This window comes from Nansenia antarctica (assembly GCF_963989245.1).
Source record: "Nansenia antarctica genome assembly, chromosome: 12".
Lineage (NCBI taxonomy): Eukaryota > Metazoa > Chordata > Actinopteri > Argentiniformes > Microstomatidae > Nansenia > Nansenia antarctica.
This window is the reverse complement of record NC_137682.1, coordinates 5,952,998-5,965,860: the sequence shown is the minus strand read 5'-3', so window position 1 is coordinate 5,965,860 and position 12,863 is coordinate 5,952,998. Positions and strand designations below refer to the sequence as shown.

General features: G+C 43.5%; 1 protein-coding gene across 1 annotated transcript; it reads left to right on the top strand.

Moving 5' to 3' along the window:
• Positions 1-538: 538 nt before the first annotated feature.
• Positions 539-12,863, top strand: LOC308168609 (serine/threonine-protein kinase N2-like; the record flags this gene model as incomplete). The annotated part of the gene is made up of 17 exons (XM_080543209.1): positions 539-779; positions 1,193-1,378; positions 1,764-1,873; positions 2,594-2,737; positions 3,184-3,259; positions 3,506-3,662; positions 3,768-3,912; positions 6,522-6,664; positions 7,230-7,299; positions 7,393-7,484; positions 8,088-8,264; positions 9,142-9,204; positions 9,868-9,944; positions 10,082-10,224; positions 10,435-10,542; positions 12,394-12,474; positions 12,660-12,863. The coding sequence occupies 17 exons, from the start codon at positions 539-541 to the stop codon at positions 12,861-12,863; spliced, it is 2,217 nt and encodes a 738-aa protein (XP_080399335.1).

Sequence of the window (12,863 nt, the reverse complement as noted above, 5' to 3'; positions counted from 1 at the left end):
CATTACTAGCATCGACTTTGGCACAAGTACTAATAAGACCCTGGAGTACTGATTCCTAGATGATTTGGGCTTCGTTATCAGGTTTCCAAGGTGATATTCACTGTAAAAGCAGTTGTTGTTTTTTAGGCGGAGACTGAATTTGAGAAGGGTAGACTGCAAAGGTAGATCGGACTGCAGCCCTTCGTGACGTTAGAATTATACGGTTCTATCTCCATTTTTGTCAAAATTTAGTTTTTTTACATAATCTGATCCATTAGGTGTTTATTAATGCCTGTGTGGTGTTATTTTTTTAAATGTTGACATTTTTGAGTTAGTAATCATAAAAATACAAAGGTTCCATCTCACAAAACATAATGGAATGTAAAAACATTGACGCTCAATATCTCTGAACTACCCTAAACGGAGATTCTAGAACCTTATCATTCTAAGCTCACGCCTTGTGTCTTCCCCTTCAGTCTCTTTGAATTTAATTTCATCTCTTGGAAATGACAGGAGGACTAGATTGACCGAAGCCCTGTCCCCCCCCCCCCCCCCCCCCATGCTGTTGTGTGTGTTCCTCCTCCAGGCCCAGGCCCGCTTCAACGAGTCCAGTCAGAAGCTGGATCTGCTGAAGTTCTCTTTGGAGCAGAGGCTCAGCGAACTGCCCAAGAACCACCCTCGCAGCAGCGGCATCGTGGAGGAGTTGTCTCTCATGGCCACCCCGGCCCTCAGCCCGCGCTCCAGCCTCATCTCCACCCAGAACCAGTACAGCACTGTCGCCAAGCCTGCCGCTCTCACAGGCAGGAAAAAAAATCTCTCTTTCTCTCAAATACTATGCCACTGCGCCCCTCTCTTTCCTCAAATACTATGCCACTGCGCCCCTCTCTTCCCTCAAATACTATGCCACTGTCTGCGCCCCTCTCTTCTCACCCAATACCCCCACTCTACCTCTTGCCTAGTCTCGCAGGGACTTGTCGTCTTTAGCGACGCCATACGTTTTTCTACCCAGATCATTTGGGCAGTTAGGTATGATGGAGGAGGGCCTTGCAAAATGTCCTAGCCAAGTAAAATTGCTTGCTACAATTTGTCAGAATACTCTACATATACAGTATTTACATGTCATATTTCTGTATTATATAGCCTTTATATAATAAAATAATATGATATAATATATATAAATAAATCTTCTGTGTTTTTGATCTGGTTTACACAGGCACGTTAGAGGTCAGGCTCATGGGCTGTCAGGACCTGCTGGAGAACATTCCGGGTCGCTCCAAAGCCGGTCCGGTGCCGCTGCCCGGCTGGAGTCCCAGCGAGACCCGCTCCTCCTTCATGAGCCGGGGGAATCGGAACCGGGGCGCCAGCGCGCGGAACCTCTCCAAGAGCGAAGACTTGTCCAGTGAGTCCGACTCTTCTGAGAGTATGGGCTGTGGTGGAATTTCGTGACGTTAGAATTATAAGGTTCTATCTCCATTTTTGTCAACATTGAGTTTTTTACATAATCTGATCCGTTAGGTGTTTATTAATGCCTGTGTGGTGTTATTTTTAAAATGTTGACATGTTTGAGTTAGTAATTCATAGAATACAAAGGTTCCATCTCACAAAACATAATGGAATGTAAAAACTTTGACGTTCTATACCTCTGAACTGCCCTAAACGGAGATAGAACCTTATACTTCTAAGCTCACGATATATGGAAGAAGTGGCACAGGGGGTGTTGGTGTTGGTTGTCTAGGTAATGAATCAGAACAGAATGAATGTTCATTGTTGTTGTGTTTCTCCAGATGAGATCAGTGCCGTACTGAAGCTTGACAACACAGTAGTGGGACAGACCACCTGGAGGCCTGTCAGCAACCAGTCCTGGGACCAGAAGTTCACACTGGAGCTGGACAGAGTATGGAACGAACATGCGTTTGTGTCACATTTTACATGCACATTCACTCACTCATATTCAACTAATTACTATGGTAACAAATGACGATTAAGACAAAGAAACGTGGTAGCGCTAGGACAGTATTCTCATCATCCTTGCCTCTTTTCACAGGCCATTTTATCTCCGACAAACACCTGTTATTCCTTATATTGGCATTCTGAGGCAGAGACCTAATGTGATTCCATCTTCCTCAAACATGAAAGATGAAACTTCTATTGTTCTAAACTCTATTGAGCCCGAGAGAGCTCCTCCCTCAGCCCATGCTGTTGCTTGTCATTTACATCCTAGACTTGTTTATGGAAGCTAGCTGGTTAGATAGAAGTTAGCAATAGAGATGTCCAACAAGTTTTACATTAAAAAAACGGGGGTGTTCGCTTGATCTGACGGTGCGACGACCTGTCGGTAATTTCATTTTGAGCACCAACATCCCACCCACTTCTGACTGCTCAGTAACAATTGAACAAGCTACGTTTGACAGACAAGTGTTGAACGTGCCGGAGTGTGCAGAGCGCTCTGAGTCTGTCGTTGAGAGACTAGCATCAGCCTAATATACATAGTTCTTTGGTCAGTTTTACATGTCTGTTTTACATGTCCTGTGTGTCTTTTCAACTTTTGAAAGTGTGTGGGCGTGTGATTGACTTGGTCGGTGCTTGACCTTGACTGTGTGTGTTTGACCTGCAGTCTCGAGAGCTGGAGATCTCTGTGTACTGGCGAGACTGGCGCTCCCTCTGCGCAGTGAAGTTCCTGCGACTGGAGGACTTCCTGGATAACCAGCGCCATGGGATGTGCCTCTACCTAGAGCCCCAGGGAACCCTGTTCGCTGAGGTATGATGCCACACGGGACCGGTATCAGAATTCTGAAACCGGTATACCTTCCCGCCAAAAAACCTGCTACACCGGTAGTGGTGGTGTAAAAAAATAAATCTGAATTCTGTGATTCTTGCACAAATGTAGGTTTTGTTCGTTTTTTTTCCTCTCTCTCTGGCTACTGTAGCAGGCCCAAACTCTTCCACAGTGTCACTGATAATTCCTCCCACTTAGCATATGCCAATTTATTCATTAATTAATTTATTTATTAATAAACATGTTGTGTATTGGCAAAATAATGTTATGGACTGTGTGATGGGAATTATGTAAGCTTGTACACCGTATGCTACCAGTAATACCTTCCACTGGCCCAACCCTACTGACAATACATGTACTGTATCATCAGTATACAATAATCCTGTATGTTTCTTGTATACATCGTCACTATCGTGTTTTTTGTTCAGGTGACATTTTTCAACCCTGTCATTGAGCGACGACCCAAACTGCAAAGGCAGAAGAAGATCTTCTCCAAGCAACAAGGTGAGTCTTAGTCTGAGAAAAGACTAAAAGGGGTCCCACCCAAACTGATATCCAGTTCCAACCTCAGTGGGATATCCAATAATAAAGTCAGTACTTTCACAGAAAAAGTCTGAAGTCATGACTTGTACGTTCATGTTAAGCACTGTCCATAAGGTCATGCCCTCTAGGGGTGTGATGAGGATTAAGAGAATGTGTGTTAAGGAGGTTAGAATGTCACTGACCCAGCGTACCCTCTTCCTCTCTCAGGCAAGACCTTCTTGCGTGCTCCTCAAATGAACATCAACATTGCCACCTGGGGCCGGCTCGTCAGAAGAGCCATACCCACAGTCAGCACCAACTCCTTCAGCCCTCAGGTGCCCGAGACTGGGCCTAGCAGCCTGCCGGGGTCACCAACACCCACCAGGTAGGCTAACGAAAGAAATACACAATTTCTCACTTTGTCACACACACACACAGACCAGCATGCAATACTCACTCTCACATTATGATGTGACACTGTCCCTTCCAGTGACACATTGGTGACCAAGCTGGACTTTGACAAAGAGCCCACCCCAGGACCCAAGCACTACCCTGTACCTGATGACACCAGAGAACCGCTGTCTCAACTGCCCGATAAGGAGGAAGTGCAGGTGCGAACGGAGGTTACTATGGAGGTACTTGATAGAGGAAGTGCAGGTGAAGTCATGGGTCACCATCGGCATGAGAGATAGCGGGAAATGATCTTGTTGTGAACATGGGGCACAATTTATTGTCCAAGACTTGTCTGTCACTACTGGATAGAGCTGTCATGGCCTATGTTGAAAGGAAGAGGAAGTACATTTGCAATGACAATGGTTATGCTAATCACAATCTCAGTTGAAGAGTTTGTTCCAGCAAATTATAACGTAGGGTTGGGCGGTGTCCAATTTTTGACACTTTTGTTAGACAGTCCCCAAATGTCACCACGCTATATACAGTATTACTGCAGGGTTGAAAATCACATTGTAGGGCTTTGGGTGAGGCGCCAACTTTAAATAATGAATTTGTGACAGTGGCTGGTGAAAGGTGGACCAGGGCCCTTGCTCCAGCCTGTCCGCCAACCTGCTCGAATACTTTCCGCGAGCAGCGCTGTAATTCTTCTGAGGAGGAGAAACGGTCATGTGACACGTCATTATGATCGCTTCTAAATAGTTAGTCATATTAGGTTGTTTATTTGACAAATGACATTGTTTACAAAACGTTCTGTCATCACTTTCATAGCGGACTTCAACCACACAGACAGTGGTGCTGGACAAACACTCTTAACCCTATAACGCCTAAAAACCATGAAATAATGCAGGAACATTTTCATTTTTTGAATTCTGTCAATTTGGACTATATTGAACCTTTAGAAACATTATTTTTTTAAATGTAATTTTCATGAATGGGTTAACATAGGACCTGGGACCTAAATACCTGCAGTACCACATTTGATACGCACTTTCTGACGCGATTTTTACTATAAAATACATCATGAAATATAAAGTAATTATGATCTTTGCTTCAAACAACTAGATACTCATGTTGGATATCAGTAAGAAATGTAATATTCTTACCTTAACCGTTGCTAAAATAGCAAAGATGGGGGACGGACAATGTTCTGGGCTTGTTTAGTATTTATTTTTATTTTTTAAATCACATTGCATCATGAAAATGCGCACCCCAATCCTCATAAGCATGTTGTATGCAATTAGATGGCAGAATAGGTATCTTACCTGCCATCCGGTGGATTTACGCGGTACTGCGTTTAACTTTTCACCCATTTTGAGGTCAAACAAAAAAAGCCCTGAAAACGCATCACATGTGATGTGTGCGGCGTTATAGGGTTACGGTGTTTATTATGTGCACATTGCGCTGCAGATTTTTTTTTATGACAGTATTGAAACGGATACCATTGCTATTACCGCCCAACCCTAAACTGATGCCTAATTTCCTGCCTTTTAATGTTCTGGGGAGATTTTTGTTGCTCCTGCCACTACTACATTAGCCACGCCATTACACGAATTACCCCAAAATAATGATGCTGAATGAACCCAGGATAACACTCGCTTGTTAGCATGCACCTCATATCATGCCATTCGTGAGTTTAGAATGAGAAGGTTCCATCTCCGTTTAGAATGATAAGGTTCTATCTCCGTTTAGAATGAGAAGGTTCTATCTCCGTTTAGAATGATAAGGTTCTATCTCCGTTTAGAATGAGAAGGTTCTATCTCCGTTTAGAATGATAAGGTTCTATCTCCGTTTAGAATGATAAGGTTCTATCTCCGTTTAGAATGATAAGGTTCTATCTCCGTTTAGAATGATGAGGTTCTATCTCCGTTTGGAATGATAAGGTTCTATCTCCGTTTGGAATGATAAGGTTCTATCTCCGTTTGGAATGATAAGGTTCTATCTCCGTTTAGAATGATAAGGTTCCATCTCCGTTTAGAATGAGAAGGTTCTATCTCCGTTTAGAATGATAAGGTTCTATCTCCGTTTAGAATGATAAGGTTCTATCTCCGTTTAGAATGATAAGGTTCCATCTCCGTTTAGAATGATAAGGTTCTATCTCCGTTTAGAATGATAAGGTTCTATCTCCGTTTAGAATGATAAGGTTCTATCTCCGTTTAGAATGATAAGGTTCTATCTCCGTTTAGAATGATAAGGTTCTATCTGCGTTTAGAATGAGAAGGTTCTATCTCCGTTTAGAATGATAAGGTTCTATCTGCGTTTAGAATGATAAGGTTCTATCTCCGTTTAGAATGATAAGGTTCTATCTGCGTTTAGAATGATAAGGTTCTATCTGCGTTTAGAATGATAAGGTTCTATCTCCGTTTAGAATGATAAGGTTCTATCTCCGTTTAGAATGATAAGGTTCTATCTCCGTTTAGAATGATACGGTTCTATCTCCGTTTAGAATGATAAGGTTCTATCTCCGTTTAGAATGATAAGGTTCTATCTCCGTTTAGGGCAGTTCAGAGATATTGAGCGTCAAAGTTTTTACATTCCATTATGTTTTGTGAGATGGAACCTTTGTATTTTATCAATTACTAACTCAAAAATGTCAACATTTTAAAAATAACACCACACATAAACACCTAATGGATCAGATTATGTAAAAAAATAAATGTTGACAAAAATGGAGATAGAACCTTATAATTCTAACGTCACGCATTGTCAAAGAGTGAATAATAGCCACTGCCATTGACAGTGGAGTCTGAAGTGTGTGTCCCCTCCTCCTGACGTGTGTGTGCCCACTCTGCAGGATGCTCTGGCGTCGTTTGACTTCCTGAACAAAAGGAACAGCCTGGCAGTGAAGTCAGAACTGGACGGTGTGGTAGAGCATCCAGAGATCCAGCCACCAGACCTAGAACTCACTGCAATTCAGAAGGACGACACAGAGATAAGGTAAAGGTCCACATGACCATATGTGACCTCCAAACATGTTAGACCTTTTTGTTAGACAGATTTTATTCTGATGCATTCTGATGCATCCTTCTAGCTATATTATTGATGTTGTTCCCAGTTAGTTACCATGAGAGGAGCAAACTGGCTAGTAGTCGCTCTATTGGTAGAGGGCTGCAAGGGAATTTTTCCTGGCTACATAGTATACAGGTTTTTTACTTTTGCCTGCTCGCGGCTCGGTCAGTATTGATTGATTGATTGACTGATTGACTGAACATTTTCATTGTGTGAAGCGCATTGAGTTGCATCTTGTAAGAAATGCGCTATACAAATAAAATTTGATTTGATTTGATTTGATGAGAGGGCATATTTTTAAACTTCAAGCTTTAATTATCTTTAACTGTTATTTTGTCTTGTAAGGTGTTCTTGAGAGCCTTGAAAGGCGCCCATAAATAAAATGTATTATTATTATTATCATTATTATTTTCCCTGTCAAGCCTAGAGTTTGTCTCATTGTTCCTTCATCATGATGTATATTCTAATTGTGGCTGATATAATAATGTTTCAGGGAAGAAGAACAATTTAGTCTCAAAGACTTCAAATGTGTGGCAGTTCTTGGACGTGGTCATTTTGGAAAGGTACATACCCAACTCTATATTTTTAAAGCTCCCTCTAAAGAAATTGGCTGTTTTGAAATTCAACCTAACCTCTCTAAAATGGCTCTTTCACAGGTGTTGTTAGCGGAGTATAAAAGCACAGGGGAAATGTTTGCCATCAAAGCCTTGAAGAAAGGAGACATTGTGGCTCGTGACGAGGTGGACAGGTAAGGGCTCAAACTGTGCATGTGCATTAGGATGCCTAGCAGAACAGCTTATACTTGGATGTATAACTTGTTTGTTCACATAACACGTTATTAAGAAGGAAAGCCTGTTATTCCATTGTGAATGGGTCTCCTAACAACAAACTCTGGACAACCAGATTGTAGTTAAAAAGGAATTGACTGCCAATGGCATTGGAAAAAAACTGATATAGCTACGTAGAGTACTATATACTATATATATCATATAAAAACCTGATATAGCTACGTAGAGTACTATATACTATATATATCATATAGAAACATGATCTAGCTACGTAGATATCCTATTCATCACCACACTGGGCGTTCATCCCAACTCTGCTACCTGTGCCCACATACAGTAAATACTTGATCTTACATCTCTTATATTTGCAATGTAAAGAGTGCCTCACTCGATCCAGCAGTTAGCTCTGCTATCCATGGTCCACATGTTGGGGGGGGTCGAACACCCAGGCTGTATATTCCTACTGTGATCATCTCTTTCTACAAATAAAATGAACAAAAATAGGAAAGTACAGCCTCACTCGTATCTCTAGCTAACATCTTTGTCTCTGTTTTCTCTCCCAGCCTGATGTGCGAGAAGCGGATCTTTGAGGCGGTGAACAGTGTGCGCCACCCGTTTCTGGTCAACCTGTTTGCATGCTTCCAGACCAAGGAACACGTGTGCTTTGTTATGGAGTACGCCGCCGGGGGAGACCTGATGATGCACATCCACGCTGACGTCTTCTCAGAGCCCAGGGCCATGTGAGTGAGCAGCCCCGGAGCAAATAGACAAACCCTGACGTTAGAATTATAAGGTTCTATCTCCATTTTTGTCAAAATTTAGTTTTTTACATAATCTGATCCATTAGGTGTTTATTAATGCATGTGTGGTGTTATTTTTTTAAATATTGACATTTTTGAGTTAGTAATTAATAAAATACAAAGGTTCCATCTCACAAAACATAATGGAATGTAAAAACGTTGACGCTCAATATCTCTGAACTACCCTAAACGGAGATAGAACCTTATCATTCTAAGCTCGCGAAACACTTAACATTTCAGATTGACATACTGTTGTGATCCTGCTTGTTATAGTGTAGATTTCAGAAGTCTTTGAATAGAAAAATAACACTTTGAGGGTTACGTGTTTTATAGTCTGATTTTGTCCACATTGAGACTAGCACTACACACACACAACACCTTGCCCTCTTGTGTTGTGTTCAGTAGGCATGAAACGGGAGAGAACGTTTTGAAACTGATGAACTCAATGCTTGTGGTTGTTTTCCCCCAAAAAATATTCTTCTGTTTGTAATCCCTACTAAACATTCCAAGTCATGTTCATTCAACTGCTGGACTATCAGTTTATTCCATTCCTTTTGAACTGACCCGACTAAAAGGTGTTTTTGTCTCGTAATTGTAATATTATGATTACTCACTTTGTGAGCTTACCAGAGCTTTTGCTGCACTGAGATCATATTCAGAGGCTCCTTATTATCAGTTCTACCAGAATGCTAGGTGTCTTAGGTATCTTCTCTTACCAGTATCTTGTTTTACTTACCTACTAAGTATTCTCTAATGGTTTATTCCTTGCTGTAGTCTGTCCTCCTAGCTAATATCAGTTGTTCTTCCCCTTCCATAGATTTTATGCAGCTTGTGTCGTTTTGGGATTGCAGTTCTTACATGACCATAAGATTGTATACAGGTAAGAACCACTTCATACATTCTATAGAGATATGCTCTGCTATCAATTTACACTCACCAAACACTTTATTAGGAACACCTGTACACATCTCAACAGTCAAAGCTGGTGGAGGTGGTGTAATGGTGTGGGGAATGTTTTCTTGGCGCACTTTGGGTCTGTTAATGCCAATCAATCATCGCTTGAATGCCACAGCCTATTTGAGTGTTGTTGCTGACCATGTGCATTCCTTCATGGCCACAGTGTACCCATCTTCTAATGGCTACTTCCAGCATGATAATGCACCATGTCACAAAGCAAAAGTAATCTCAAACTGGTTTCATGAACATGACTATGAGTTCAGAGTTATTCAGTGGCCTTCCCAGTCACCGGATCTAAATCCAATAGTACACCTTTAGGATGTGGTAGAATGGGAGATTCACAGCTTGAAAGTGCACCTGGAAAACACATTGAAGAATCGCAGGGATTGCGTGATATAATCATGTCATCATGGACCCAAATCTCAAAGGAATGTTTCCAGTCTTGTGGAATCAATGCGGCGAAGAAATTAGTCTGTTTTGAGAGCAAAGGGAGACCCTCCCCAGTATTAGTATAGTGTTCCTAATGAAGTGTACAGTGTTTGTGTATAATGAGGTGAAAATGTAATTATCATTTTGAACTTTTCAGAGATCTGAAGCTGGACAACCTGCTCTTGGACACAGAGGGCTATGTTAAGATTGCTGATTTTGGCCTATGTAAAGAGGGTAATGGACCTAAAGCCTCAATCCTAAAATGACTTCAAGTATCATAAATTCTATTAAATGCTCTTGATATTTAATGTAAGTATCACCTTTTATTTTGTCATGATAACTTTAGGATTTGCAATTGTGTGTTCCATCAGGAATGGGGTTCAGGGACCGCACCAGTACATTCTGTGGCACGCCAGAGTTTCTGGCCCCAGAGGTTCTGACGGAGACGTCATACACACGTGCAGTGGACTGGTGGGGTCTGGGGGTCCTCATCTTTGAGATGCTGGTCGGGGAGGTCAGTGGCTCTTATCTGTTCCCAAATTTGAATTATTTTAGTGCCTTCATCACATAATTTACAGCTGTGACTTTGTTTTTGTCACATCATGCTCATAGTTCAGTAAATAGTCAGTGAGTACTTAAAAAGATGATTCTAGAACATATACAATTTGAAAGTGCATCGGTAAAAAACGTTGACAGAATGTACTGTATGTGTTTTCCCATTCAGTCTCCTTTCCCTGGTGACGATGAGGAGGAGGTGTTCGACAGCATCGTAAACGATGAAGTACGCTACCCGAGGTTCCTCTCGACGGAGGCTATCTCAATCATGCGACGGGTGGGTTCTGGATCCCTGGAGAATTCTAGAATACTATCCTTGGTTTGATCTCTTCTGGAGAATGTCCTATCCTCGGTTTGATCTCTTTGGGGGGGGGAAAAACACCTAACTGCTCGTCATTATATTTACAAGCAAGTGTGAAATTAAAGCATTTCTAATGGTTTGTAAAGGTTCTTAATTACTATGTTTAAACCTGTAGTGAGCGGCCCCGCGGTGGTGTAGCGGTCTACGCACTGGCCACTAGTGCATGCTGCCCACCGGGGCCGGGGTTCGTATCCCGGCTCGCCAGATCCAGATATGGCCGAGGCACACGGGAAGCGGCATATTGGGCCGCCGCTTCCGAGGGCGGTATAGGAGTATTTCTGGACAAGGATCCGTCGCGCAACACCGCCCCCTGGGTGCCGGAATAACGGTGCTGGGCTCGAGGAGCCAGTCAGCTAGTCTGCCTGGCGGCCTCTTCTGGGACTGCCGGCCACGGGGTCGTGCGGCGGATCCTATGCAATAGGCAGGGGATAATTGGATGCTAGGTTGGGTTCAATTGGCTACCAAATTGGGTGAAAAAGGGATAAAATCTGAAAAAAAAATAAAAAAATAAATAAATAAAAACTGTAGTGAAACCTGTAGTTGTCGAAGGCCGTTTTCATCCTGAAAAGCACTTTCTAAAATGTAATGTCATGGAAGGACACCGTTTTGTTTACAATTGGCCAGGAGGGGTCTAAGGAAAAGGACTCAGTGATTCATGTCTATCTGTCTCTGGTGTGTCTGGTGCGTCTTCAGATAGCAGACTAGCAGAAACTACATTTCACCTTGGGGGGTCAGAGGTGGGCAGACTTATGCACAGCAGCACCGTTAAACATCAAATATACAGCAGCCATGCCAGGGTCTATGCCAGGGTCTATGCCAGGGTCTATGCCAGGGTCTATGCCAGGGTCCATGCCAGGGTCCATGCCAGGGTCTATGCCAGGGTCTATGCCGGGGTCTATGCCGGGGTCTATGCCGGGGTCTATGCCGGGGTCTATGCCGGGGTCTATGCCGGGGTCTATGCCGGGGTCTATGCCGGGGTCTATGCCAGGGTCTATGCCAGGGTCTATGCCAGGGTCCATGCCAGGGTCTATGCCAGGGTCCATGCCAGGGTCCATGCCAGGGTCCATGCCAGGGTCTGTGCCAGGGTCTATGCCAGGGTCTGTGCCAGGGTCTGTGCCAGGGTCTATGCCAGGGTCTATGCCAGGGTCTATGCCAGGGTCCATGCCAGGGTCCATGCCAGGGTCTATGCCAGGGTCTATGCCGGGGTCTATGCCGGGGTCTATGCCGGGGTCTATGCCGGGGTCTATGCCGGGGTCTATGCCGGGGTCTATGCCGGGGTCTATGCCGGGGTCTATGCCAGGGTCTATGCCAGGGTCTATGCCAGGGTCCATGCCAGGGTCTATGCCAGGGTCCATGCCAGGGTCCATGCCAGGGTCCATGCCAGGGTCTATGCCAGGGTCTATGCCCGGGTCTATGCCCGGGTCTATGCCAGGGTCTATGCCAGGGTCTATGCCAGGGTCTATGCCAGGGTCTATGCCAGGGTCCATGCCAGGGTCTATGCCATGGCGTAATATCGCACCACTTTTTCACAAGGCACCAATGGAATACTTAAATACTATATATAGTATAGCGCCACCATTTGGCCAGATGGCATGACAGGTGTGGCCTACAGCCTATTACCATCTTACCAATTTGCATCCTCCTATGCCTTCTTACCATGTAACAGTTATTATTTGCATTACAAAACAACAGCTTAGACCACTATTAAAAACAGTAGTAGCGTTGAATGACAGCTTCAGTGTTAACTCTACACCCTTTTGCTTGTAGCTCTTGAGGAGGAGTCCAGAAAGGCGTCTGGGGGCGGGAGAGCGAGATGCAGAAGAAGTAAAGAAACATCTGTTCTTCAGAGTAAGTTACATTTGTAATATTTTCAACACGGCCACTGTAATCTTCCAACAGATGATGATGATGCATAATGACATAGTTAGGCGACACAATGCTCACGAAAACGAACTCTTATCCTGGACATTACAAGCCTGTTCTCAGAGGTTAACCTTTTGTTCCACCAATGTTCCTATTCCTTTATCTCCCAGAATATGGACTGGAATGGACTACTGGCCAAGAAGGTGAAGCCTCCGTTTGTGCCGACCATCCAAGACTCCAATGACGTCAGCAATTTTGATGACGAATTTACCTCAGAAGCGCCCATCCTGACCCCGCCTAGAGAGCCACGGGTGCTGAGTGGGGAAGAGCAGGACATGTTCTCTGAATTTGACTATATTGCAGACTGGTGTTAG